Raw genomic sequence first — 25,430 nt, 5'->3', positions numbered from 1 at the left:
TATCTCATATATAAGTTAGTGAGAGGACATATGAACCGAAGCACCAACAAATAATTGGTACTTAGAACTTGGTAACTTCATTTTAGTGGGCTCTAATGACCTAGTAATTATGTAGTAAAATGTGTTAATGAGTAATTTCTCAACAATGAGGCAGGTATTATGTATTACGTAATAAGAAATTAAGTATTAAGTGGGCATTTACCATGTAATAACTTGATAAGATTAAGGAAGTATTTATTCAGTAATAACTGATTCATTATCAAGTAATTCCTTGTAATATTGAGGCAATTCCCAGGCAAATAGGTGGTATTTTACCCTAACCCCCTTACCCTATCTTCTAACCCTTGTAATATAACAATTCTCAGCTAATTAGGTGATAATTTACCCTAACTCTCACCCTAACTCTCTTCCCCTAATCTAAGGTGGCATTTTCCAAGTAATTTTTTTGGAAATAAGATGATGATATTCTATGAAAGTTGCTTTAAAATTCCCAGGTAATTTCTAAATTAAAGTGAGTCCTTCCTCAATAATTTTGAAGTAGCATTTAAGGTTAGGGTACAATAACACCTAATCACCAGAGAACTGCCCCAATGTTACAAGAAATTACTTTTTAATTAAAGCATTATGACTAGGTAAATCTTACTGCTGGGTTAAAAACAATTCTTACAAGGTAATGACTGCCTTATTACTATAAAATTACTAGGTAGAAATCTTACTAAAATAAAGTGTTACTATTAACATTTATGCTAAAATAGCATTTTTTAATTTGGGGGGACCAGAAAGACTGTAACACAGCAAAAACCTCATAATTTAAAGTTATTGTCTAATTTTGTGTCAAAAATATATCATAACAATTATAAGCTGCTTGAAAAGTCCAGATCAACATTTTGATTTGGGTATTAAATGCAAAATAAAGGCCTGGGTTACTTATTGGTGAAAATAGCTGCCAGTGCAACTAGATTACAGTAGCTGGATGAATCTCTGTCTCTGAAGTGGTTTGTACTGCTCATTTATTTGCACTTGCTGAGATTTATACCTCTGAACTTAAGCATAGTGAGTATTAAAATTCAGAGTTAAGGTATGTTTTGGTAAATGTTCACATATAAGTTTGATGCCTGATGCAAGAACTATTACTGGATGTGTGCTGTCTGTGGGTTGTTACGGTTGTGACTTACTCATGTTTTCTTAGATTGGCAAACACTGACAAGTATTTTTGACTAATATGAAATCAATTGCATCTGACTCCAAGCAAGCTGAAACATGAATTGGCATGAATTAGCTTCTTAACATACACTGCCACTCTGCATCTTTTTGCCCCACTTTTGAGCCCATCTTTTTTACATCCTGTGTGCCTTCATTGACTCAGCCTCTTGGATAGTTAGCTATCCGTGTGTGTGCTAATAGGATTATGTGATTGTGATGGCGTTGTCGGTGGAGTGGGGTCAGGCCTAAGAGGATTTCAAAGACAGAGACCGGCTGGGAGGTTAACTGGGAGTGTTGGGAGAATAGGGGAGGGGCCAGCGATGAAACACTGCAAGATTCAGGCAGCTTTCTCTGCTGCGCTGCTGCTGCTCTCATGTGGTGTCTGCAGTGTAATGTCATGCATGCATATTAATCTGCATGCATGGTGATTATGTGTGCCTTTTGTGTGTATTCAAAATAGTTTCTCGTTATTTTTAAGTGTAATCCTGCTCTGACCTTACTCTAAGTCCTCCTTTTTGTTTGTTTCCATTACACATTTTACTTATTAGAGAATTATCATAGCTTTGCATCATGTACGTTACTGTTACTGATCTTTTCAGCTCTTACTTAAGCCTGACCCATACTAAAAGATTTTGATAATCTTAACAGTTGTTGAAAATGTAAGACCCCATACATGACAGTTAGGAATGAGCTTTAACAGTTTTGTCCCTTTAGTATATAGAGAGCAGAATACCAACCACTACAGCAGGGGACACACTACAAGATAATTAGCAGATTTTGGACCTAATTCCCCCTTTCCACCAAAGTAAGTAAAGCCTGATTATCTGACTGTTCTAAAGATTATCTTACCAGATTTTCCTGTTGAGGTGTGTTGAGAGTGATTTTACCCTCCCTGATCTGCTCCGTAGACCTAAGAGCCATCCCACTTCAAATTAAATTGACTATTTAAATTCAAATTGTATTGTATCATGTATTACACATGTTCAACATTCATGATTTAAGATAAGAAATCCTGTTTCAGTCCAGTTTCCCTCACAGGGTCTCTGGTCACTGAGGACAGCTGAGCATACTAATGGGGCGATAGCCAATCAGGAAGCAGAAGAATGAAGTACCAGTCGAAGGGTATCTTTGCAAGACAGGATGTCTGTGTAGGTTCACATTCGTCCTGCTCAAGGTTATCCAAATCATCAAGAAATAAAGAGGCCTTTTGGAGGAGAGGTGAAATATCTCAGAGAACCTCAATCAAGTCCAGACCCCCTTGATGAAGATTTGGATGACCTGGATGAACGACAGCCTACACATACAACTACAAAACAACTAAAGCTGCTGTTAAACATGTTAAAGGGGCTCTTTTGCATGTATATGAATATAATGTGACTTGTGGTTTGGCTTGACATTAGGTGTGCCTTGGGTTAAACAAAGTTAGAAAGACACATCACTAAAGAATGGTGCAGCTTTTGTGCCTGCTAAAAGGACTCAAAAGTTAGACTCTATCTCTTAAAGCACATGCAAAGAGCTCTGATAAATGCTCCCCTAACTGTTCTACAGAGCAAGCAGGGTCTCAGTGTGCTGATACTATTTGTACATATTCAATGAAGCAGGAACTTCAGGGTGAGTTAACACCTTTCTACACAAATCAGCTTCATCCCAAAAAGTGTCTTGATCACAAACATCATTGCCAGAAGTGGAAAAGTACACAACTTGTACTCAAGTAAAAAAAAAAAGTACTCTTTCTCTGGTTAAAATCTACTTTAGAAGTAAAATTACTGGTGTAGTAATTCAAAGTTTACTTCAAGTACTCATTGAAATCACCTTGCACATGACAAGTTTCATCGCCTTGTCCACATCATGGAATTTTCTAATATTACAAACTCATCTAATGCCAGTCTGTCTTTGCAAAGAAGGCATTTGATTGCCTTGAGCGGTATTACCTGTGGGCTGTATGTGTCATGGGCTTCTATAATATTTTCAGCTGTAAGTTGAGCTTACGGTACCATAGTTTTTACAGGAAACACCTACTCCAAACACTTTCAAGTTTCTTGAAGTTCCCGGCAGGGCTGTCCACTCCCCCCCCCCTGCTTTTCGCTCTTTCTTTAGTGCCTATGGCCCCAGGCAATCTGACAATCGGTTTCCCATGACCCTGTTGTTATAAACAACACCGTGACATTTTGCTGTTTATTCAAAACAAATCTCAGCCTGTTCCCCACCTGTTAAATATTTTCAATAATTTCAGTCAGATCTCTGGATATAAAATCAACTGGGAAACATCAGCACAACTGCCTTTAAACACCCTTGACAGACGGCTCGCTACCCAACATACCCAAACATTTCATTCATTGAAAACTTTAAATATTTGGGGATCACTGTCAGCTCCTCTGTTTTTCATACAGTCTTTTGAATACTCAAAAGTATTTTTAGAGGTTGAAAAGGACCTACAAAGGTAGAATAATTGTCCTTATTCTTTTAATTCTCGCTGTAATTAAAATTAGTGTACTCCCACGAATACATTTTTAAAACTCAATGCTTCCTCTGGATGAGGGACCTACCATCTACTATTTGTAATCTTAACTGGAATTCGATTGGTAAAACACTTTCCTATCTTCCAGGAATCCTAACCTCCAAGTTATTCACTTTGATTTTATTCATCACACATATTACACACCTCACACTTTCTATAAAATGAAAGCACTCATTTCCTAATTGCAGTTAATGTCCTGATAAATCTATTGGCACTTTTCTACATATGGTTTGGGAGTGCCCAGGGGAGTTTGCAATATTTTAGCACGCATTTTGGTCAAACCCATTCCATTCTCACCAAATGTCCTTCTGCTCAATGATAGCAGATGATAGATAGATTCTTGTGGAGAAATTTCTTGAAATAATAATAAAAAAAATTGATCACAAAAAAACTTTACTGTAAGTATTGAGTAGCTGATGAGTTATACAGTAAAATATGACCTCTTCTATTGACAAGAACAACAAGAGACCAGATCTCCAACAAGGTAAAGTCAAACCTCTATAAAGCCCAGTTCAGAGAAAAGATTCACGATGCAACAAGATGGTTTTAGAATGTACTGTAACTTTCACTCAGAATGTAGTTCAAATTACAATTTGGGAGTTTACATCTACCCCAAAATGTTTAATCCTGAAATATGTGCTCCTCTGAGTTTTGTACTCATGTAAAAGTACAGTAACTCTGGCTAAAACATACTCGAGAAGAAGTAAATTACTGATTAAAAAATATATTTAAGAAGTACAAGTGGCCAATAAAGCTTCTCAGCTAAAGTAATCTGAGTAAACGTGATTAGTTACTTTCCAGCCCTGAGCATTGCAAACATCCACATTTATGAAGCTGGTAAAACACCTAACAACTAAACAACAACAACTAAAGATACTGCCACATATTTAAGTCTATTTTGTATGGATACAAATATGGTGTGCCTTGCGATTATGGCTTGATCTGAGGTGTTGTTTTGAGAGTCCAGGCTCAGGTTGTTGGTAAATTCAACTGTAAGAGTGTACTGTAATCTTTTTGCAAACCACACACAACATATTTGTCATTATTTGTTACCATGTGTGGAATTTCGAACTGGAGATCTGACTAAATCTCTTGCAGTCAAATGCAGCTGTATTGTAAATGAACATGTTGGATAAGGGGAAGGGAAGAACTGGTGATAATTTTTGGACCTTTAACTGCAAATTGGGAAAAAAAATCCATAGTTATAAATTGTGGAGACAGCCCGAACATTGGTTATACATGTTGCTTGAGCTGGAATTAAATAAAATGTGGTTTGCTGTAGTTGTTGTTCTCCCGTCTTAACCTTGTAAAACATATTCTTATTATTTCTAAAAATAAGAATAAATTGCATTAAAAACCTCAAATGTGCTCTTTCCTCATTCATATTCCCATTTCCTCACAGCACTTGCAGCATTGTCCCATTTTTCCCTACAGGATCCATTAAAGTTTAATCTCATCATTCTTTAGACTCCATTTCTTGTTCTTTTTAACTCCCAAACATGCACAAGGAAAAAGAACAGCACACACACACACCCTCCCTTTAATGCCTGATAGGATTGTCAGAGCCAGCAGGTGGGACTTGCAGACATCCAATCTCCAGCTCTGTCTAATTACTGACTCTGGTGAAGATTCCTGCTTTACAGCATGCTAACATATGCTGTCAGGATGTGTCCCAGCTGTGCGTCCTGACCTGACCGGCTCAGCTTCAAACCCTGCGTCCATCATCTGTGGAGAGTTTCAGGGCCAAGAATGTGTCGGAGCAGCCGCAGTGGTGACATTTAACATCAGTGGATACAGTTATCAGGAGAAGAGAGCGCTCTCTGTTTGTGAAAAGGTCCCCGCTGGAAACATGCAACAAAACTGACATACACCCAGGCGCAGCTAATGACTCTGGTTTTCTGTTGTGGCTGCCAAGTCAAGAACAATGAGGCATCTGACTCTCTTTAGTAAGACTGTCATTAAGCCAGAATTTTGAACTTCATTATGATACCAGTAAAAATCAATGATTTATATCAACATCTGTCTTAATACCAGGACAACAAAAATAATAAAAATAAACCTATACACCTAGGATTTGGTGATCTTTATCTCAGATATTATCTCTAATAAAATTACAGTTAAAGACAAACTCATTCAAACAGACTACTAAATTGGAGTGCACTATTTAAACATATTCCATCAAAGCATGTTAAAACATTAGACTGTGTTCCCACAGTTACATGTTTCTGCCAGTCATACCAGTCACAAATTTGGTTTGGTCCATGTTTTTTCTTACTCTCTGTCTCCTGATTTTTCCCTTCTAACCTTGAAAAGCTGATGGAGCAGGCAGCTCGTCTTGTAAAGTTTCAAGCTGATGCATCACTAGTGACCAGACCACTTTGCGTCTTTGAGGAGAAAGAAACGGTACCTGCTGCAAGCCTTTAAACAATGGCAGCCGTCGCATGGATGCAGCTATAGTGGTGGTTTTATCATAACTGAACAACATTTTTTTCATTAAAAGAAGAGAAATGACCAGCGCTGGAAGCTTTTTTGGTTGAAAAGATGTTTTTGCTCTTCACCTGATGCTGTAAAAGTTTAATTTACCAACTGAATCCACTGACAGTAAACAACTAACAATATCTGTTGAGCTTACGGTACCTAGTTTATTCCCCAGGGGGATGAATGCCTAATACGACATGTTTTGTTTCTCTCAAACACCGTCAATGGGTTGTTTGGGCAAAGTAAGCATGTCTATGATATTCAATTAAAAATATTACCCTGGAAATGGATGAGTGCTAATATTAGCTTGAATCTGATGGTAGCTAACGGATTATCAAGCATGTTTTTAACCTGAAATGTGGTCCAATCTCTCTCTGGATTTTTGAGAGGGGTCTAGCTACACACCGCAGCTCTCAGACTCAGGGATATAACTTGCTTGTGCAACATATGTCCCTTTTCTATTACTTCATTCATAAAGTCTTGCAGTTACAGTCATGAAATAACCACATTTCTAATATTAAAGACTAAACAACATTTCATGAATAAAATGTGGAAAAGGTTAGAAGTCTAATACAGGATTAAATCATGTATAGAGTTGTTTAGAAGTAGTTAAGAGAACTGTGGCTCACCTTAGCTATGTTAGCTTTAACTAAAGCCAACGTGTGTACGCTAGCAACCCAGTTGGCATAACTACAAATGCAGTAGCTAAATGCATTAGCTTTAGCTTTAGCAACAAGAGTTTTAACTAATTTAGCTCATACTACATTGCTACATTAACTATGTAGGTAACATAGCAAACATAGCAATGTAGCCTTAGATAGATAGATAGATAGATAGATAGATAGATAGATAGATAGATAGATAGATAATCTCAAGGGAATGTTTTGTAAATAGGTTTTTGAGGTCAGGTGTTTTAACTTTTGGTATCCTAACCCTTACCTTAAACCTTACCTGAAGTTTAATTTGATGCTATTTTGAAAGTTTTAGCATGTATTTTACCTGAAGAGTGGTTTTAGATATGTGGTCTTTAGTCAGACTTTCCTGAAATTTTCCGTAGTTGTTGTCTTTGAAAACAAGTTTTTGCGTCATGCTCAAATAATAACATTGTGTGATGTAAAAGGAACATGGCTGCAGTTGGAATGTGATTTATCAGCTTCAGTGTAGTAAGCCTTATCTGTATCTTTCGTGCAGTTTAGCTGCAACACTTCTCTTACAGGTATCCTTAATTTGCTGAAGCAAATACTCTGAAGGGAAGTTAAAACAGAGTGAGCCACACTCTACTAGCTGCTTTCTCTTAGTCAAGGACAGAAACTTCATTTACACTCTGCTCCTTCGATATGGAAATAAACTCCAAAGGAAAGTTCCTGCAGAGAAAGATCGGCCTCTCAATCCTTTTCCTCCCTCTTCATCTGCTTTTAAATCCCCTAAACCTGAAAAAACACACACTCACCTGTAACACCTGGTGTGTTTGCCGTCCACACTCTGGCATGATGTTTCTGTTTAGGCGGTCCATGTCCACTGAGCTGTCCAAAGCTGTCTGAGACACATGAAGATCCTGAGGGAGGAAATGAGGACATCGCTATCAGCCACAAAATGAGTAACAACAGTCGTCATTGGTGACTTCATCAGTCTGTTGTCCTCTCATGGTCTAATATGGATACATCTGAATAACTTTAGAGGTATAAACATGATTCAAGCCTACACATTTTTGCAATAACTTCTAATAAAATTTCATAATGTGAGTGGGATTTCCCCAAAAACAATCTGCTGGTACTCTACTGTTAAGATTTATTCATACTGTCAGCACAAATGCTCAAGATTGCAACAGAAGTAGACCAGAAACAATGATTACATCAGTGTCTTCATTGTTTTGTGTCAGCAGTTACATAGGACTGCCAAGATTACCCTTTCTAAAGGTTACAATCTTTCATTAAACATTAAAAATAGTCATTACGTCACTGTCTCCAAAGCCACCAGACTCCAATGACAAGCATTATTAACCCTAAAGAGCACAGGAGCTGCTGGTCTGCTACAGACCAACTGGTTTGGTCTGTTTGGGTTATTGCATGCTACAAAATCATAATTTAATGCTAATAGATTAAACAAAATAATACAGACTGTCTTTTTAGGGAAGAGGCAAATCAACAACCTGTTTTCTTTGAGGTAAATTTGTATTTCGAACATGAAAACTGATAAGAGCTTTATTTAGCTCAAACTCATTACAAAATTTTTACCCCAAAGAGCACAGGAATCACTGGTCTGCCCTCTGTTGTTGCTACAAAAACAATATTTTTGTAGCAGAATAAAGCAGACAAGCAGAATAAATAAAACCGTACAGCAATACAAACAAATGGGCCGGTTAAGGTAGAGGCAGACCAACAACCTCTGTTTTTTTTAAGGTGAAATCATTGTTTTGTCATCAGTGCAGTCTTGTGGCTACGAATAGAGCAACTCAACACTGGCTTATGTTTGTTAGACAAAAAGGTGTTGTTCCGTAGGAAACGTTTTCATGCCTATTCATGATCTTTCATGGAAATATCTGACCTTTGACATAATAAAACTTTTGATTTGACCAGAATGCAAACAGTGGTTGCTAGTCTTCTGCTGCTCTGATTTGATGTTCTGCTTGTGTGAGTCGTGAAAAATGAATAAAAGTAGAGAAGCTGTACAAAATGTATATATATACATTTTTTCTTTAGGCAGTATTTTTGAGAAAATTGTCACCATATAATTCTGGACTCCCCTCACGCTGCCTCTGTACTCTGCTTGATTCATGCTTTCAGCACAAACATATGATGCTGCTGCAGACATGGATGCTTTATTTTATGGAGATTATATTATTTCAAAATGCATCTTTGGGCATTTTTGACTGTAATTTCAAGGGAAAGCAATCAGAGAGAAAAGAATTAAGAACCAAAAATACAGCGTAATGATCAAGGTCATTAAAGAAAAGCTGTTTTCTGGACTGAAGTTACTGCTTTTTATTGTGCTGCAGTAGCCTTAACTTCCTAAGACCCTAAATTTATGAGGACATTACATCTTGGTGTTTGTACAACACAGTTATAACTTTTGCTACTAGATTTTTTAGATAATTGTCCAGAATGTTCAGTAGGGATTAAGTAATTTGTAGAAAATGTTGAGGGAATTTACTATGAAAATTTCAGGAAGTTCATGGAAATTTTACGGAATTTGTTTAGCTATTTTGGGGAATTTGCTTGGAAAGTATGACGTGCAAATTTTGAGGATATATTCGCATATTTTGAGTTTCGTCAGACATTTTGGGGGAAATTTGGAAGTCTAGAGGACATTTCTATGACTTCCACAGAATTGAGAGGAATTTGTAAAATTGGGGAGTTTAATGGGAATCTGAGGAAAAATCTGCTTTAAAATATCAGGGAATGTATTTGAAAATTATCGGGAATGCACATAGAATCTGAAGTTTTTTTAAGGCTGGGTTTGGGCTCTATGATAAAGTTTCACTGAAACATTTTGGGAATATTTTAATAAAATTAGGGTAAAGTTTTATAGGATATTTTACAAATTTATGTATGAATTTTCACAAATATTTGAGTTAATTTCTTAGAATTTTAGGGAATTTGTGTGGATTTTGTAAAAGGAAAGTTTCCAATAAATTCAGAGCTTTCTTTGTTGATTTTGTTGATGCTTGGCCTGAACTAGACCTTGTGGCAATCATCAAAAAGACTCCACCTTCCCTCTTTCATTGACAGACAACATTTTTGACTGGTTGACCCCCAGTAACTGTTAGCCTAGCCGACACAGATTCTCTAAAACTGATCCAGGGCTTTTCAGGTCCTACTGATCCAAAATAATTGGAAAAACTTAAAATGCATTCCAAACAAAAGTTGAGGTCTAAGGAGGTTAAGAGAGTAATGTCACAGCTGCTTCTGGCTTCATTTAAACAGACTTCCTCTATAGGTAACATTCATGTCCCCCCTTTAATGATCCAAAAACACACACCAATGAAGAGTAAGAGCAATAAAATGTTCCAAACTTTTTAATAATATTCTCAGTGAAACTGCCACATATTTGGCGGGATTCTCCTATTCAGTAATCTTAGACATCAACATGTAAAGGTGTGATTCATGCAGTCAGCACACAGCAGATGGTAATCAACTTTTAGACACACACTCTGAGAAAGTAACACACAGACTGACACGCACACGTTTAAATCTCTTGGTAGTTGACGCATTATCTGGAAGTCATCCACCTTGGCTGCACTGTTGTCTCTCAGTCTATGAAAACAAAAAATTCCTGCCTTCTTACTCAGTTATTTTTGGGTTTTTCCACCGACTCAGCATTGAACAAAGAGCTATAAATATATTCCCTGTCTATAACGGTGTTGTGTTTAACAGCATAAGTGAGAAAACGATTTTAGAGTCATTAAACGAGACATGAGAAGCTGTTGGTTGTGAGGAAAACGCCGGGTAAAGTTAGAAAACACATCATTACAGAGAATCAGAGGTGCACCCAGATTCATTTGCATGCTTTCAGTGTTTTTGAGCACAGGTTCTGATGTAGTCTGCCTCAGGATAACAAAACACCGCTGAGAGATCATTATATTTACACTTCCGACAGAATCGGCCCTAAAGGTAGCCTCAAACTGTAAATTAAACAGAAAATAAACATAAATGTTGCAATTAGAAGCTCTTTTGGAGGCAGATGACTACAGGCTTTTTCCTTCCTCATGCAAAGTGAGTTTAATTCAATGTTTACGTGTCTCTGAATGTCTTCATTACCTTTCTCCAGTTGTCCAGTAAATGCACAGCCTCCATGGTGAAGGTAAATGCTCCAGACTGCTGAGTGTGAATCTGATTGAAGAGGACACCTCTATCACTGATTTCTGTCTTCCACACTGCGTCTCTCCATCAAACACAGATTGTGTCTTTGTCCTGATCTTTTGTCCAAACTCAGCGGTGCAGTTTCCTCAACAAACCAGCACTCACGGTCTGGACCTGTTGCTGCTTGCTTCACTAAACTAAGACCTACATTCCTGACTGGCAGGCTGCCCTGAAGTCCCAGATAACAGGGAGACATGCGTGTAAGCCAGTGTGTGTGCGGTTCAGTGTGTAAGCTGTGATCAAAAGAGAGGAGGAGGAATAAAGAGAAGAGGAGGCTGACAGAGTGATGACTACAGCGGTTTATTAACATACAGGTGAGAAATACAGATAAGAAGAAGAAGAAAAGTTTCTGCACAGTTCAGATCACCACAATTAGCTGTTGATAAAATATGCCTTCCAGACGGCATGTTTCAGCTCCTTCCACAGATGTTCAATAGGACTTAGATCAGGGCGCTTAGTTGTACCCTGCACAGATTCAAGACACCTTGTGCCAGATGCAGCAAAGCAGTCCTAGTGCATAACATTTCATAGTAGGTACGGTGATCTTTTCTTTCTGTGTTTCATTTTTGTGGCCGTGAACATAGAGCATATGTGACTTGCCAGAAAGCTCCAGCTTTGTCTAGTCACTCTAAAGCAGCAGTTCTCAACTGGTGGATCAGGACCCAAAAGTGGGTCACAGGGCAGTTTTCAGAGGGTCTATAAAAAAATAGTGGCAAAAGTCCTGAAGCCCTTATTAGGCATGCACTGATACCTTTTATTTTACCCTGTTTCACTTTGAAATAGGGTAAATTTAAATGTTTGATAATTATTTCAATTAATTTATCTTACTTTTTGCAACAAAAAAAAGCTACTTTGTAAAGCTACTTTTCTCAAGATATCTGGAAAATTGGCAAAAAAAAAAAAAAAAAAAAAAATCACATAATAATGGGGAAAGAGGGTATAAAATTTTTCAATTCTGCCACTTTCTCATGTCATGCATTTTGGTCCAATCATACTACAAACTTCAACATATTCAATTGAATAAACATGCCCTGCTGAAAATGTTTTGGAAACTTGGGTCGCTATTTGTTGCAAGACAGACTTGTGGGTACTGATGCTGGACCACTTGAGAACTACTAGTCTAAAGGACATTCTTCCAGAAGCTTTGTGGCTTGTCAATATGCATTTTGGCAAATTTCAGTCTGGCTTTTTTATGATTTGCTTTCAACAGTGGAGTCTGCCTTGGGCGTCTTCCATTAAATCCGATGGTTGGTGTGTTCTGACTCCTTGGAGTTCACCTCTAATCTCTTTAAAAGTTTTCCTGGGCTCTTTGGTTCCATTCGTCTCTTGGATTTGTTATCAATTTTCCTGTTGAGGCCAAGTCTATTGGCTACAGTCCCGTGGACCTTAAACTTCTGAATAACATGTGCAACTGTAGTCACAGGGACATCAAGCTGCTTGGAGATGGTCTTATAGCCTTTTTTAGCCCATTTCATTAGTTTGTGTTTACACTGATTCTGTTAAACCACAATTTAAAAGCAATGTCTGATTTTCATTAGTTAATTTTCATTACATTTTTATTTATTATTACTTCTGTAAGTTTCAAGTTATTTTAGTGACCATTGTGGGTTTTCTTTCTTTAACAGAAGGTTACCAACAATTGTGTCCACTTGAGATTATGACAAAACAGAGAGGAGGCCTCAGTGAGACTTCTGTGAGAAGGTGTTCAGTAATGAAAGCTGCAAAATAAACAAATTAGATAAAAACTGAAGCATCTGCAGCATCGAGGACAGCATGAGCAATTTTTCCTGAGTAAAGAGGAGGCTTTCAAGAAAAGGTATTTTGACAGCGATTGATACAACTGGAGCAAAAATGACAGGAAGAAACCACAGCTTTTAAGTTCTTCCCACAAAACAGCAAACAACTGAACTTTTCTAACTTCTCATCTTGACGTGATGTTGCTGCCCTCCAAACCCTGTATATGCTGATACACTGACTTTCGAAGTTGATGCATCTCAGCCAAAACTCTGGAGTTTAGTTCCCTTCCCTTTAAATATTGAAGAATGTAGAATATGAATTTTCATTTATTTTAGGACTTTTTGCCTTAATATGGAAAGGGACGACAGTGGAAAAACAGGATATCAGGAAGAGAGAGAGAGAGAGAGAGAGAGAGAGAGACGGAGGGAGATGGGGCAATGTAACAGTTACACAGCTAGTGCCCTGTTTAAGAAAACAGTATGATATATTATCGTTTCATTATATATTTTTTAGGTCTCATTCTGATATGTCGTTTATACTGCAGAAATAAAAAAAGTTTACAGCCTAGTTAAAATGGTAGTTTTGGTCTTAAGAGCTTATCTATTTATCTATTTGTACAAGTGTAAAGGGGTGAGTCTTATAATAAATCAGTTGATGTTTAGTCTAAGACATATTGTGGCTGATAGTCGGGGGACTTATGACGCCCCTCAGCCCTGCATCTTTACCTGTTATAGTAATGGCATTTTCAATATGGTGACCATCTGGGCCAGGCTTCAAAACGCTTCTACAGAAGCCTACAGGTGACATCACTGTGACCATGTCCATGTTTTATACAGTCCATGGTTGGTTCCCACAACATCAAAGCTCCCTCTCTCAGGACATCAGCATATTTTTTTCTCTCAGAAGCAGAAACTTGAATTCAACACACAAAGAGCTCTCAATCTTTCTGTCTCTCCCTCTCTCTCTGTCTCTCCCTCTCTCTCTGTCTCTCTCTCTCCCTCTCATGCCAGGGCAGAAAGGCTGGCATTGTTTCCTGCAGAGCAGGCATCTCATCACACGAGGGAATTTTTGATGGGGATATGAGAGGAGGGAGGGAGGCTCCTCCATTTAGCTGGAATGCAGAAATGTGGACAGGCTGCCAACTAGATGGTACATAAAAATGTGGATGGGAACAGAACAAAACAAAGGTAGAAATATTAGAAAAAGGTGAAGTGCAGCTGTAGGCTGGTTGTTTTTCCACTGTGGTCATGTTGTAGCATCTGCTGTAAAAATAATGTAAAAAGATCTTTCTATGATTTCAGAAAAGTTGTATTAACTTACCAGAAAACAGTATGAAATACTGCCATGAGTGAATTATTTCCACCTACACCCCTGAACTTTAACAGTAGGTTTAAGTTGGAAAGCTATTGTATATGATGGAAAGACAAAATAAGGGCAAATATTTAAACTACAAGTGGTCTTAGCTGAGTAGTGCTTGAGTTAAAAGCTATGATTCAGTCTGTCACATCAATTGTATATCCCTCAATATAAACACATATTCAAACTGTATTTATTGAAGTTTCTCATCAAAAAATAAATTTTCCCATTTTTATGTAACACATCATAACACAGAATACAGTTGTCTAATTTACTAAGGTTACCTGAACACATCATATTTTCCATCTGCAGCTCCTAAAGTTCGCTGATTAACTTCAATTTTGCCAATTAATGTAAACAGCCCAAGTAAATCCTTGACTTTTCATTTATAAAACATTTTCAACAAATTCATGTATCACTTGCAAACCAAGCTAAAAATGCTTTTTGGGTTCATTAGTGAATTATTAGTTAGGTATTATTAAAGGGGTTGGGGTTACTATGGATAAACTAGCACAGTGGTTCCCAGCCTTTTCAATGGAGCCCCCCCTTTCACATATCCAGGAATAGCTGTGGCCCACCAGGACCCGCACGGAAAAAAAGTGACAAATTGCTATCAAAAATACACCCCTATTTGAATTGTTTTCACCATTTAAAGCCGACCAAAAGAGCCCAAAACACTAGTCTTATTACCAACAGATCACTGTATGAATCTTTCATATAGTTTATAATGATTTTAGATAGCTTGAGTGAACCAACTTTTAACAACCTCAGAACAGACAGGTCCTTGCCCCCCCCCCCCCGAAATCCCGAAATCCCAGGACCAAGGCGCTAGTGCATCAATAAAGATTTTATGGCTCAGTGTCAAATGACATATAGATTAATAATAACGCTTCATTCATGCTAAAAGTGTGCAGTTATTCTGAAGTGTTACCAAAACTTTTTTGTAAAGTCAAAACTTTGCGATTAAAGATTAAATATCAAGAATAAATACGGAGTGATGAAATACCAGCTCATCTTCCTGAAAGCAAAAATGAATTCTTTTAGGCCATGTCCCAACATTTTTGGAGAGTTTATTGGAGGAATAAATGGCCTGGATGGAAGCATTACAAAAACATTAAAGACTAATCCTCTGGGGATCATACTTTTACACAACAGTTGTTGAAATATGAGCTGGAGTTTGGATTAAGGACAAACAGTAGCTTTAAATTAAAACTCAGCAGAGTCATCTAAACACTCAGTCCAAAGGCAGATATGTTGCTCAACACCAGAGTGTTTAATATCCATGAGTCTCATCTCTGACACAGAGAACCTGGTCATTTAAAGGAAAATATTCACCAGATTATCAACTATGATTCACTCGGCTCAATAGGCATGGATATTATTACACTAATTTATTTATTTCATATATTACAAAAGAGATTCTAGAGCTGCTTTTTCCCGTCTCTATTTCTTAAAGTAAGGATAACTCCTATAAAGAAGTAAAATAGGAAAAAGAGGCATTGAGGCTTTTCAGGTGTGCCATAAAGCTCCTTGCAAAAACACCTGGCTGCTTTATGGAGCTCCACCGGACAAGGGTTTGTGAGCAAATAATGTTAAAGCACACAACGGGACAAGTAAAGACAGTGCCTGAAACATGAAATAACAGTCTGGTCTTTATCCGGTAAGAAACTCTCTTTATAACCACTGAGCTCTGGAGTCTGAAACTAAACCAGATACTACATGTAGCCTAGTTTTTGTATGTTGGCTTATTCTTCTGATAAAGCCTGGAGGCATTTAAAAAAAAAGGAGGGACAGGGCAACAAAAGATGAAAAAGTAAGCGGTAAGAATAAAAAAAAAATGGAGGACCGTTTTGCAACTAATTAGATAATTTGCAACAGGTCAGTAACATGACTGGTCATGAAAAGAGAATTTTAGAGGCAAAGTCTCTCAGAATCAGAAGAGGTTTACCAATCTTGGAAGAGCTGTATCTGACATTTATAGAATAGTTCCAGAAAATGTTCCTCAATTTAAAATTGCAAAGACATTAAATATCCCACCATCTACAGTGCATAACATCATCAAAAGATGAAGAGAATCTGAAGATCTCTCTGGGCAAGGGACAAGGTTAAAGGTCAATATTGGATGCTTGCGATCTTCATGCCCTCAGGCAACCCTGCAGTAAAAACAGGCATGATTTTGTACTGGAAATCCCTGCATGGCTTCAGGATAACTTCCAGAAATCATCTTCTGTCAATGCAGTTCCCTTTACCATCCACAAATGAAAGTTAAAGCTGAATCATGCAAAGAGGAGATCATATTTTATTCAGTCTTTACATGCTTCCCCTTTGGTTCCATAATCCAAAAACACAATGTCTCTCTTACCACTCACATGCTGATGATACTCAACTGTATGTCTCAATTTTCCCTGATAATCTTACTCCCATGAATAATCTTGTTAAATGGTTTGATGAAAGAAACCACTGGATGTCCCAGAACTTTCTCCAACCTAACGACAAAAGAGAAATCCTGATTGTGGGTCACTTCCTTTTAAGCCCAGTGAGTATGTCAGAATTCTTGGTGTTATCATTGACAAAAATCTAAACTTCCAAGATCATATAACCGCCATTACCAAAACAGCCTTTTACCACCTAAAAAACATTTCTAAACTCAGGTCATTCATGTCTCAATCTGATTCTGAAAAACTGGTTCATGCATTCATATCCAGTCCAATGCAGGATTGACTACTGACCATTTTGGAAACCTTGGACGCCTGTGGACTAAAGAGGAGAGGGACCATCAAGCTTGGTATCAGTGCACAGCCTTCATCTCTGGTGGTATGAGGTTGCATTAGTGCCTATGGTGTGGGCGGCGTAGCCATCTGGAAAGGCACTATCGATGCTGAAAAGTATATAGTGGTTTCAAAGCAACGGCTTCAATCAAGACGTCTCTTTCAGGGAAGGCCTTGCATTTTTCTGCAAGACAATGCTAAACCATACCGCCTCCACCACAACAGCATGGCTTTGCTGTAGAAGAATCCAGGTGCTGAACTGGCCTGCTTCCAGTCCAGTCCATTTGGAGCATCATAAAACAAAGAATCCAGCAAAGAAGACCCAGAAATGTTGAGCAGCTACAATCCTACATCAGACAAAAATGGGACAACATTCATCCCCCAAAAATCTAGAAACTGGTCACATCACTCACAACACTGGTCATTAAGAGATAAGGGGATGCAACACAACAGTAAACATGGCCCTGTACCTACTTTATTGACATGTTAGATCCATCAAATTCAAAGCAAGCTAATTGTTTTATGAAATGGTAAAATATCTGAGTTTTAACACCTGATGTGTTATTTATGTTCTTTTAATTTATTTTTAATGTTATTATTTTATCTGTTTTATGTATATCTTACTGCCTTCTGAGCAGAAACAAGGGGTCTCAGTCACTCCAAATCCTCCTTGGGTTACTGGGAGCCTGCCTTGAGGGTATCACCGGTGGATCTATGAAAACTGAGTCACATTCCCATTCACATTTTACAAGATACGGACCTCTACTCTGCATGCACAGCTGCAAATTCACTCTTTGCTCTAACGTGAGCATAGTAGCTACACAAAAAGATGAGAAATTGAAAATATTGAATTTTGCATGGAGACATTTCTCAAGCAAGCTGCAACCTTCTGTGTTTAAAGTTGAAGGCGACATGGACGTGCATAAACCTGCAGTTCCTTTTCCACTTGAGGCTGGCGCCAAAAGCTGAGGAACACCTCAAAACTCTCTGCAGCCTATTATAAACGCAGAAATGTTTACAGCATGTGTCTTGATGTCAGTAGCATTCACAGGGGTCGTTAAAGACACTTAAGAAGATTTGCCAAAGTTTAAGTTTCCAACACAAGTCTCTCATTTTGTTTTTTGTTTTTTTGGTGTTTGTTTGTTTTGTGTGTCTTTTTGGCTTTGTTTTTCTCTGTTGAATGCAGCCAAGCTAAATAACACATTCTGATTTTAGATGAAAACCACAAAAATGCTAAAAATTTGTGTAGGAAGAAGGGTGGATTCACTTCATGCTCTTTTCCAGGCAAGACAACCATCTGAAAATATGCTGTGTATGAATCTGTAAGTCCTAACAGTGAAAAAATCTAAAGTGATGCTGAAAATGAACCGAGAGATGAAGAAACAGCTTGATTCCAGCTGCAAAATCTCTGAGATAAGTGGTTAAGTAATGTAACTGATTTGTGTTCCACAACTTCACAACAACAGCAAGATCATTAAAACTCCACAAAATAAATTAAACATGTCTGCAAAGGGAACACACATGAAGTTCAAAGCTGAAAGTGAATTTATGGCACATTGAGGAGGCAGAGCGGCTCGCAGACAACACGTCTGTGTGAAACCATAATCTGACAACACCCAGCAGAGGATCTTCATCTACTCACAACGAGAACATCCTCATCCTCTTACAGCCAGGGGACTGAATCCTCCACTGTCTACAGTGGGATAGCTGGGCTTGTCAAAATCAAGTCACAAATATTTCTGTAAGTGACACCAAAACATTTCTGCATAAAGAAATATGCTCACAGTTTCAAAACAGAATGTGTTGTTATCTAAAGCGTGTATTCATTTAAGTTAGTAAAGTTTGTCGTCTGTTTGAATGGGGACTGCTTTTAAAGGTGATACGTCTCATCCCTTGCCCTCCTTTTAAAGCAGTCCCCAGGGGTCTAAATGAAATTTCTGGACCATGCAATGGTCAGAATATAATATGAATCAAGCACCAGAGAAGATTTTTGACCCTGTGTAAACCACCTCTAAACAGCCTCTGGATTTTGGTGCATGTCTCTTTAAATGCAACTGAAATAACTGTGCTCTCCAGTGGTTGTTGGTGTAGATCTATGGGTAGACATACCAAACAGAGGACAGCTATCATTACAGTGTAACATAATGACTCACTGTAAGAATAATGCTCAGATGAATTGATAAGTGAATGATTTGCACAGCAGAGAGTTTGATTGAATGACTTCTCTCAACTAAGATCAATCAAAGACTGACTTCAGAACATACTAATAAATCAGCTGTTAATAAAGTGCTTTCTGTTTACCCTTTGAGAGCAATACTGTCATATACAACAAGAAGTAACACAGGTTATTAAAAGTTGACTAACTTTTGAACCATTAGTCACAGCCATTTACTTTGTTCCTCTTAAAGCTGGCTTATGTGCTGTTTGAACAATGCTACGTACCTTCCTAGCCCTAACAGAAGCTTCTCTAGTGAGCCTAACTTGAGTTATTTTCCAGGGTATCAAAAGATTAAATACACACCAGTAAATTCAGACACTGAACGTCTTGTTATTCATTTTAAATCCACTCTCGATCGTCTCTGCTAGTGGCTAATACTAGCTGCCATTTCCTCTCCCACCAAGCTTTGCAACGGGCCTGGGTAACCAATGGCAGCCTGTGCTATCATTGTGTCACGCTTTGTCAAAACTGCACATGTCTGACTGTGCAGATCCTGGTGGAAACGGCCTGAATAGCTCATAATTGAGAGAACGAGAGACAGGGGGCTCCTGGCGTGGCCCTCTGTGTCACTGCAGACAGGATCTGCTTTGAATAATGGCAAAAATAAAGCCAATACAAAGAAGCGGAGGACTTTTTTGTGTAAATATGTGAATATTTTGAAGATTTTTTTGTCACAGAATAATTATTTATTTCCCTTAAAATCTTAGCTAATAGTGCTTATTATAGGTCATAATCATCTTCATCAGGATGTTTTTAGGTCTACATATGACCATGCCGTGATAATAAAGGCATTTTAATGCTTGAAGAGAGTGCTTTAGAATTTTTTCTTATTTATTCAACAACTCCATGAATACCTTTTCCAAAGAGCATCCCAAACAAACCTTTTATTGAGTCCAAGAAGCACTCCTTCCTATGTTTTTTGTATTTTTTATGGTTTTTGTAGTGAAGTCTGTACTGGATATAAACATCTTTGAGGCAGTAATGTTTTTATGGGAGAAGTAACAATTCAATTTAAAAGTTCCAACATGCAAAAAAAGTCCTTCAACTCCACCACATAATATACATCAGACTGCAGCAAAGCCTCATTCCAGTGGTGGCGTTCAAACCTAAACATAGCATTTACAAGTGTTAGCGGCTGATCCTGGATGCTTTTGGTTGGTTGTAGGAATTATTTCATCTCAAGTGAAACGACTTTGACAAAAACCCCAGCAGCAGCTTTCTTGACTGTGAGCTTTGACAGATAGTTTTTCAAAAGACTGTGACAAGAGTCCTCTATGTAACAAAATAATTCCTGCATCTTCATGTTTAAAGATTGCACAGTTATCTTTCTTACATTATTTTCTAATATAAATATAAATTATTTACATAATGAATGCCCAAACCAAAACAGAATGACTAAAAAAGAAGAAAAGATGAGCTCATAATGAGAGTCTTTGCAATCATGTAACTACCGTGCAGTATTACCACCACATCTGGAGACGTGTCTCTGGGCAGTATATTTCTATGATATACAAGATTTCACCTTTGCTGCGATCACAACAACAAAGTCCAAAATTTGGCGTCTGAGCAGTTTTAAAAATAACAGCTGTGTTCATAGTTGAGGTTTTTCCCTCGCCCTGACCTCGGCCTCTGGAGCTAACAGGAAATGTTCCTCGGCTCGACTGGCTGTGCAGGAAATCTACATTTAGTGACACTCGACTTCTGGATGAGACTGCATGTCTTCTTCTTCCTCTGTCTGTCACACACTTCCTCTTGCTGCTCCAAAAACTCTCCTTTTTTTTCTCATGGCGGGGCATGAGCCTCAGGAACAGCTCCAGTCAAGTTTCAAATATACATTTGTTCTTCTCTGTTCTTTTGATTGTGTTTTTTTATTGTTTCTTTTTATTGATCCTGCTGTAGGTGCAGCAAAACATGTGCATCATTGTAGTCCAAATATCCTAAATATTTCTGTTCTTTGCAAAATATCCAGCAAAGGGAAAATAACCTGGGTTGAAAACTTTCCTTGCATATTTAGTTGACAACTGTTGAAACCTGTGAAAACAAAGAAGACCAGTCCAGTCCAGGACACCTTTGAGAGAAAGAGCAGGAAATTTCCATCAAGAAAACTCAAAGAAAGTGAAAAGAAGACCTCAGTCTGAACTACAACTCCTGGCTGGCTTAAAAGCTAACAACAACTGCCAGAAACTGCCATGGAACACTGCCTGATCAACAGGAGACCATTCAATGCTACCTACTGAAGTAGCATGGGGCGGCGCATATGAACGCAGCGGCCCCTCTTACACCAGACCTCCTCTTACACCAGAACTGACAGCGTGCCTGTGGAGATTAACCGGAGAACGGGGCGCTCAGAGACCAACAGGAGGAGGAAGAAGAGCAGCATGACCTACAACCAGTGGGGAGGAGGCAGTGACAGCCTTGTGCGAGAAAGCAAAAGCAGGGCAAACAAGCCAGACTGCAGGTTAGGCTAAGAGCAGCCCCACACAAACCTGTCGCGCTGAGCATCTTTCTCGGGATGCCCGCTCTCACCAGCAGGATGGATGACGTGAGGCTGTGGATTTCTAACCACCGCTTAGACCACTGTGTTTGCTGCTACAGAGGGGACTGCCAAACGTAATTTTGTTGCGTTTTTACAATGCAATGACAATAAATGACTGTCTATCTAGTTAACCTTAAAAAATGTCCTTTTGTATTTATTATTTTGTATTTATTTTGCAAAACTGCTTTGTTTCAGTTTCGTTTTCATTAGTTCTAGTTTTAGTTTTTTCGGATTGATGTCAGGGCTGAGGGAACATCACACATTTTTAAAACATATTCAAACAGGCTGCTCTTTACTTTTCATTTTATTTGTTTAACGAGTTTAGTTTAGTTTAGTTTTTATTTAGTTTCAGTTAACTAAAATGATTTTTGATTTTCAGTTTTAGTTGTTTAGTCAGTTTTAGTTAACTATATTAACCTTGATTGGTTTACACTGATTTTCCCAACCAAACAATGAAGTCAATAATAACCCCTAGCTAAATTGAGACAAAGACAGGCAGGTCATTGCCCTTGGTGTTGTATTGTATAGAATCATCTTGTATTGTAAAGAATCATCCTATCAAATGGCAGTTTTTAATGTTGCAAATGAAGCCAGTGTGTGATAAACAAACTGCTGTAGATGAAGTGCTCACTTGAGGGGGCAGCAGAAGTCAAGGAATCCTGATGAAAATGTTAATTTTATAGCAGAAATAAACATGTTTACAACCTGGCTCAAAAACATATTTGAGTATTTGGGTTGAACTTCTTTATAATTAATCTGTTTTGATGAAATTAAGGCAGAGTTCTGCATACATTTGCATAGTAAGAGAGCAGACTGACAGGCTGGAACATTGTGGCTGTTTGCAGGCAGGCCTAAGGCTCTCATAGGTTCCACCTCTCTGGACACAACATTTTCAGTATGGCAGCCACCATTGTTTGGTGTCAGAGCACCTCTTCAGATAATAAGGGTTGATGTCACTGAGTCTACATCCATGTTTATATAGTCAGTGGGTCTGTGAATGGCTTTTGTTTTAACATCAAATGTGTGGAAAAAATGCTTCAAGGCCCATAAATAAAGAATGAAGCCAGAATTTAAACCAAAGACAGGTCATTGAAATCTGTTGGTTTGAATGATGAATCATGTTTGTTTTGAATGACTGCCTCAATGCAGTGTTGTATTTTTTCACAGATAAGACTATAAGCCAAGCATGGCTCATTAAAATGTAAATCTATGCACAGTGAGATACCAGTGCATCCCTCACAGCCTGATAGCACAAGTAAACACAGATTTATTATTCTGGCATCAAACACTGAGCACTGGAGAGAGGCCATTATCAGTCGGCAGCTAAACACACCATCTGCACTGTCAGTGTGTCCTGTGCTGACAATAAAGTGTTTAAAATACAGGCGTTTATATCTAACTATAACTGTAAACACTAGAGATGACTGGTGAAGCCCTGGACACGGTAAGGAAAAGAAGTAAATCGATACCTGTCATCTCACTCACTGACTGTTACTGCTGATACTTTTTACAGCTTATAGTAACACTGAGTAAATAACACAATACAAAACATGGCTGACTAAATGTTCAAAGCTGTGAAATCATCACCCAAAGACACATGATGTGTGAAATTGTAGCTCAGTGCTTCAGAGGATCAGGGAGTGTTATTATCTGATTGTTGTCTCCAGTGACACTGGAAATTATACCTCAAAGCCTGTATGAAAGAATATGTGTTGTCAGTATCCAAACCACTGTTATCCAACACGCTCAACAGTAACTTTGACTAAGACTGAGCCACAGGCAGAGATGACTCAATGTTTCTCTGGACCGCTTTTACTCTGAGGTACCAGCAGTTATAAATCTTTTTTTTTTTTTTTTTTCACTTTTTGAAAAGGAAAACTCGGCTTGTTACAGTAACAAGTAAAACACGTGATTCATAGCCATGCCCCTGCAAACACGGGCAGCGCATTTTTCACATTAGCTCAACATTTCCATTTGTGTTGCTTCTACTGGACAGCAAAAGCTCTACCCACTAAAAATACTCAAATTATAAGCCAATGCAGGGCTACAGTGCATCCTTGTGTAATGGTATGTTTTCTATTTGATGAAAAGCTTTGGATATTTTTCAAGTGTTGGCTATACATTTCCAACAGGTTCTTATTCAAAGGTGAGAAAAGTAATGTCCTGGCATCTTCATCTTATATCCTGTTTTGACAGTTCACTTATCTGGGATTCAAATACAATTTGGGCATTTAGATACCAAGTGGATTCATCCATGAATGACACATTCAACTCAGTCATAACATGTTGAATTGAGTTCCTATTTCAGTTTAACCATTAGCTTACAGAATGTCTTTGCTAAATGCCCTTGTCCTTTAAAAACATGTTTATGACAACATGAGGGAGAAAAACTGTTAAAAAGACACCACCAACCTCTTAGCTTGTGAGTAATTCAACCCCTTTCATTTGTAATCAGTGGCTTTACCACACACAGTAGAAATAAAAAGTCACAGTAAGATAGGTTGCTGTTTGTATAACAGGTGGGCAGCTAAGTTCTAACATCAGATCTTCACGGAGGATGTATTGTTGATGCAACGTACAGACACAGTAGTAGCTAAAGTCTCAAAATGTAAATAGGGCCTCACAAATGCAAAGGATAGGCATCCCTAAGTATTTGTCTCAATGTACACTATATGGACAAAAGTATTTGGCCACACCTGTTAACGATTAAATTCAGGTGTTTTCAATCAGACCCCCTGCCATAGGCATAAAATCAAGCACCTAGCCATGCAGTTCCCATTTTTAAACATTTGTGATACAAACTGAGTTGTTCTGAAGAGCTCAGTGACTTCAAGTGTGGTACCGTGATGCATGCCACCTTTGCAATAAGAAGGTTTATGAAATTTCATCCCTGCTGGATATTCTACAATCAACTGTAAGTGATATTATCAAAAAGTGGAAGCGTTTAGGAACAACAGCAAATCAGCCACCCAGCGGACGAATTTGTAAAATCACAGGGTTCTGCTGACTCTATAGCTGAAGAGTTCTGGCCTTCTACCTGCATCGATGCATGCACAGAAACTGCGCAATGGAAGCTTCATGGAATGGGTTTCCATAACTGAGCTGCTGCATGCAAGCCTCAGTTTGTGAGTTTGCTTATTAAGAATTTGGCCATGATAGTTAAAGGTGTTTTGAGCATTTTCTTCTTCATTTTTATGATTCTCATGCTCAGAGTACCTCGTTTCACCTGTCTTATTCTACATAATTTGCATCGTTTTCCTGCAGCACCCAACACTGCTTCCCTTTTTCTTCACATGCTACCATCATTTTAACACTCTGGTTCAAATAAGACCTCCACATTTTATAGTTATTAATTATAACAACTAAGTGAAATACTAAGCAGAGGGCATACCTTTTTAGTAGGTGTGTGTAAAACCAGATTTAACTCTGAGTCAAAACTTTGAGTTTTTATGTTCAAGCGGCTCAGTATTTTGTACTAAAGATTTCTAGGAGTGCATTCCTCAAACTTAAATGTGTTCAAGCCCCTCCATCCAACAAGAAAAATCCAAGCCTCAGTCCAAGACTAACAATAATGGTGAGTGTGCTGTTGTGCCAACACTCGCTCAGAGCCAGGAACCAATAGTAAAATGATAAGAGTGAAGGCGATTGGAAACAGAACCAGCTTAGAAATGTTTTCTCTCAGTATGTACGTGTTATAAAGAGAGCAGGAACCATTGCATGAATACTTTGCTTTGCACGTCATAAAAGAAATGAAGTT

At 38.1% G+C, this 25,430-nt stretch overlaps 1 protein-coding gene across 18 annotated transcripts in view; it reads right to left on the bottom strand.

The window, feature by feature from the left end:
* The window catches only part of phldb1b (pleckstrin homology-like domain, family B, member 1b), a 152,785-nt gene that overhangs the window by 115,012 nt on the left and 12,343 nt on the right, over positions 1-25,430 (bottom strand). For 16 of the 18 annotated variants that reach the window (XM_041799904.1, XM_041799859.1, XM_041799882.1 and 13 more), the window contains exon 2: positions 7,650-7,754. In XM_041799904.1, coding sequence (XP_041655838.1) covers positions 7,650-7,712 — 63 coding nt within the window. In that variant the 5' untranslated portion in view covers positions 7,713-7,754. Of the gene's footprint in view, positions 1-7,649; positions 7,755-10,956; positions 11,021-25,430 lie in introns of those variants that run through there. The other 2 variants (XM_041799865.1, XM_041799993.1) reach the window with 2 other exon arrangements.

This window comes from Cheilinus undulatus, linkage group 2 (genome assembly GCF_018320785.1).
Source record: "Cheilinus undulatus linkage group 2, ASM1832078v1, whole genome shotgun sequence".
NCBI classification, from domain to species: domain Eukaryota; kingdom Metazoa; phylum Chordata; class Actinopteri; order Labriformes; family Labridae; genus Cheilinus; species Cheilinus undulatus.
Note: the sequence above shows the minus strand (reverse complement) of the source record. Positions and strands in the feature narration are given on the sequence as shown.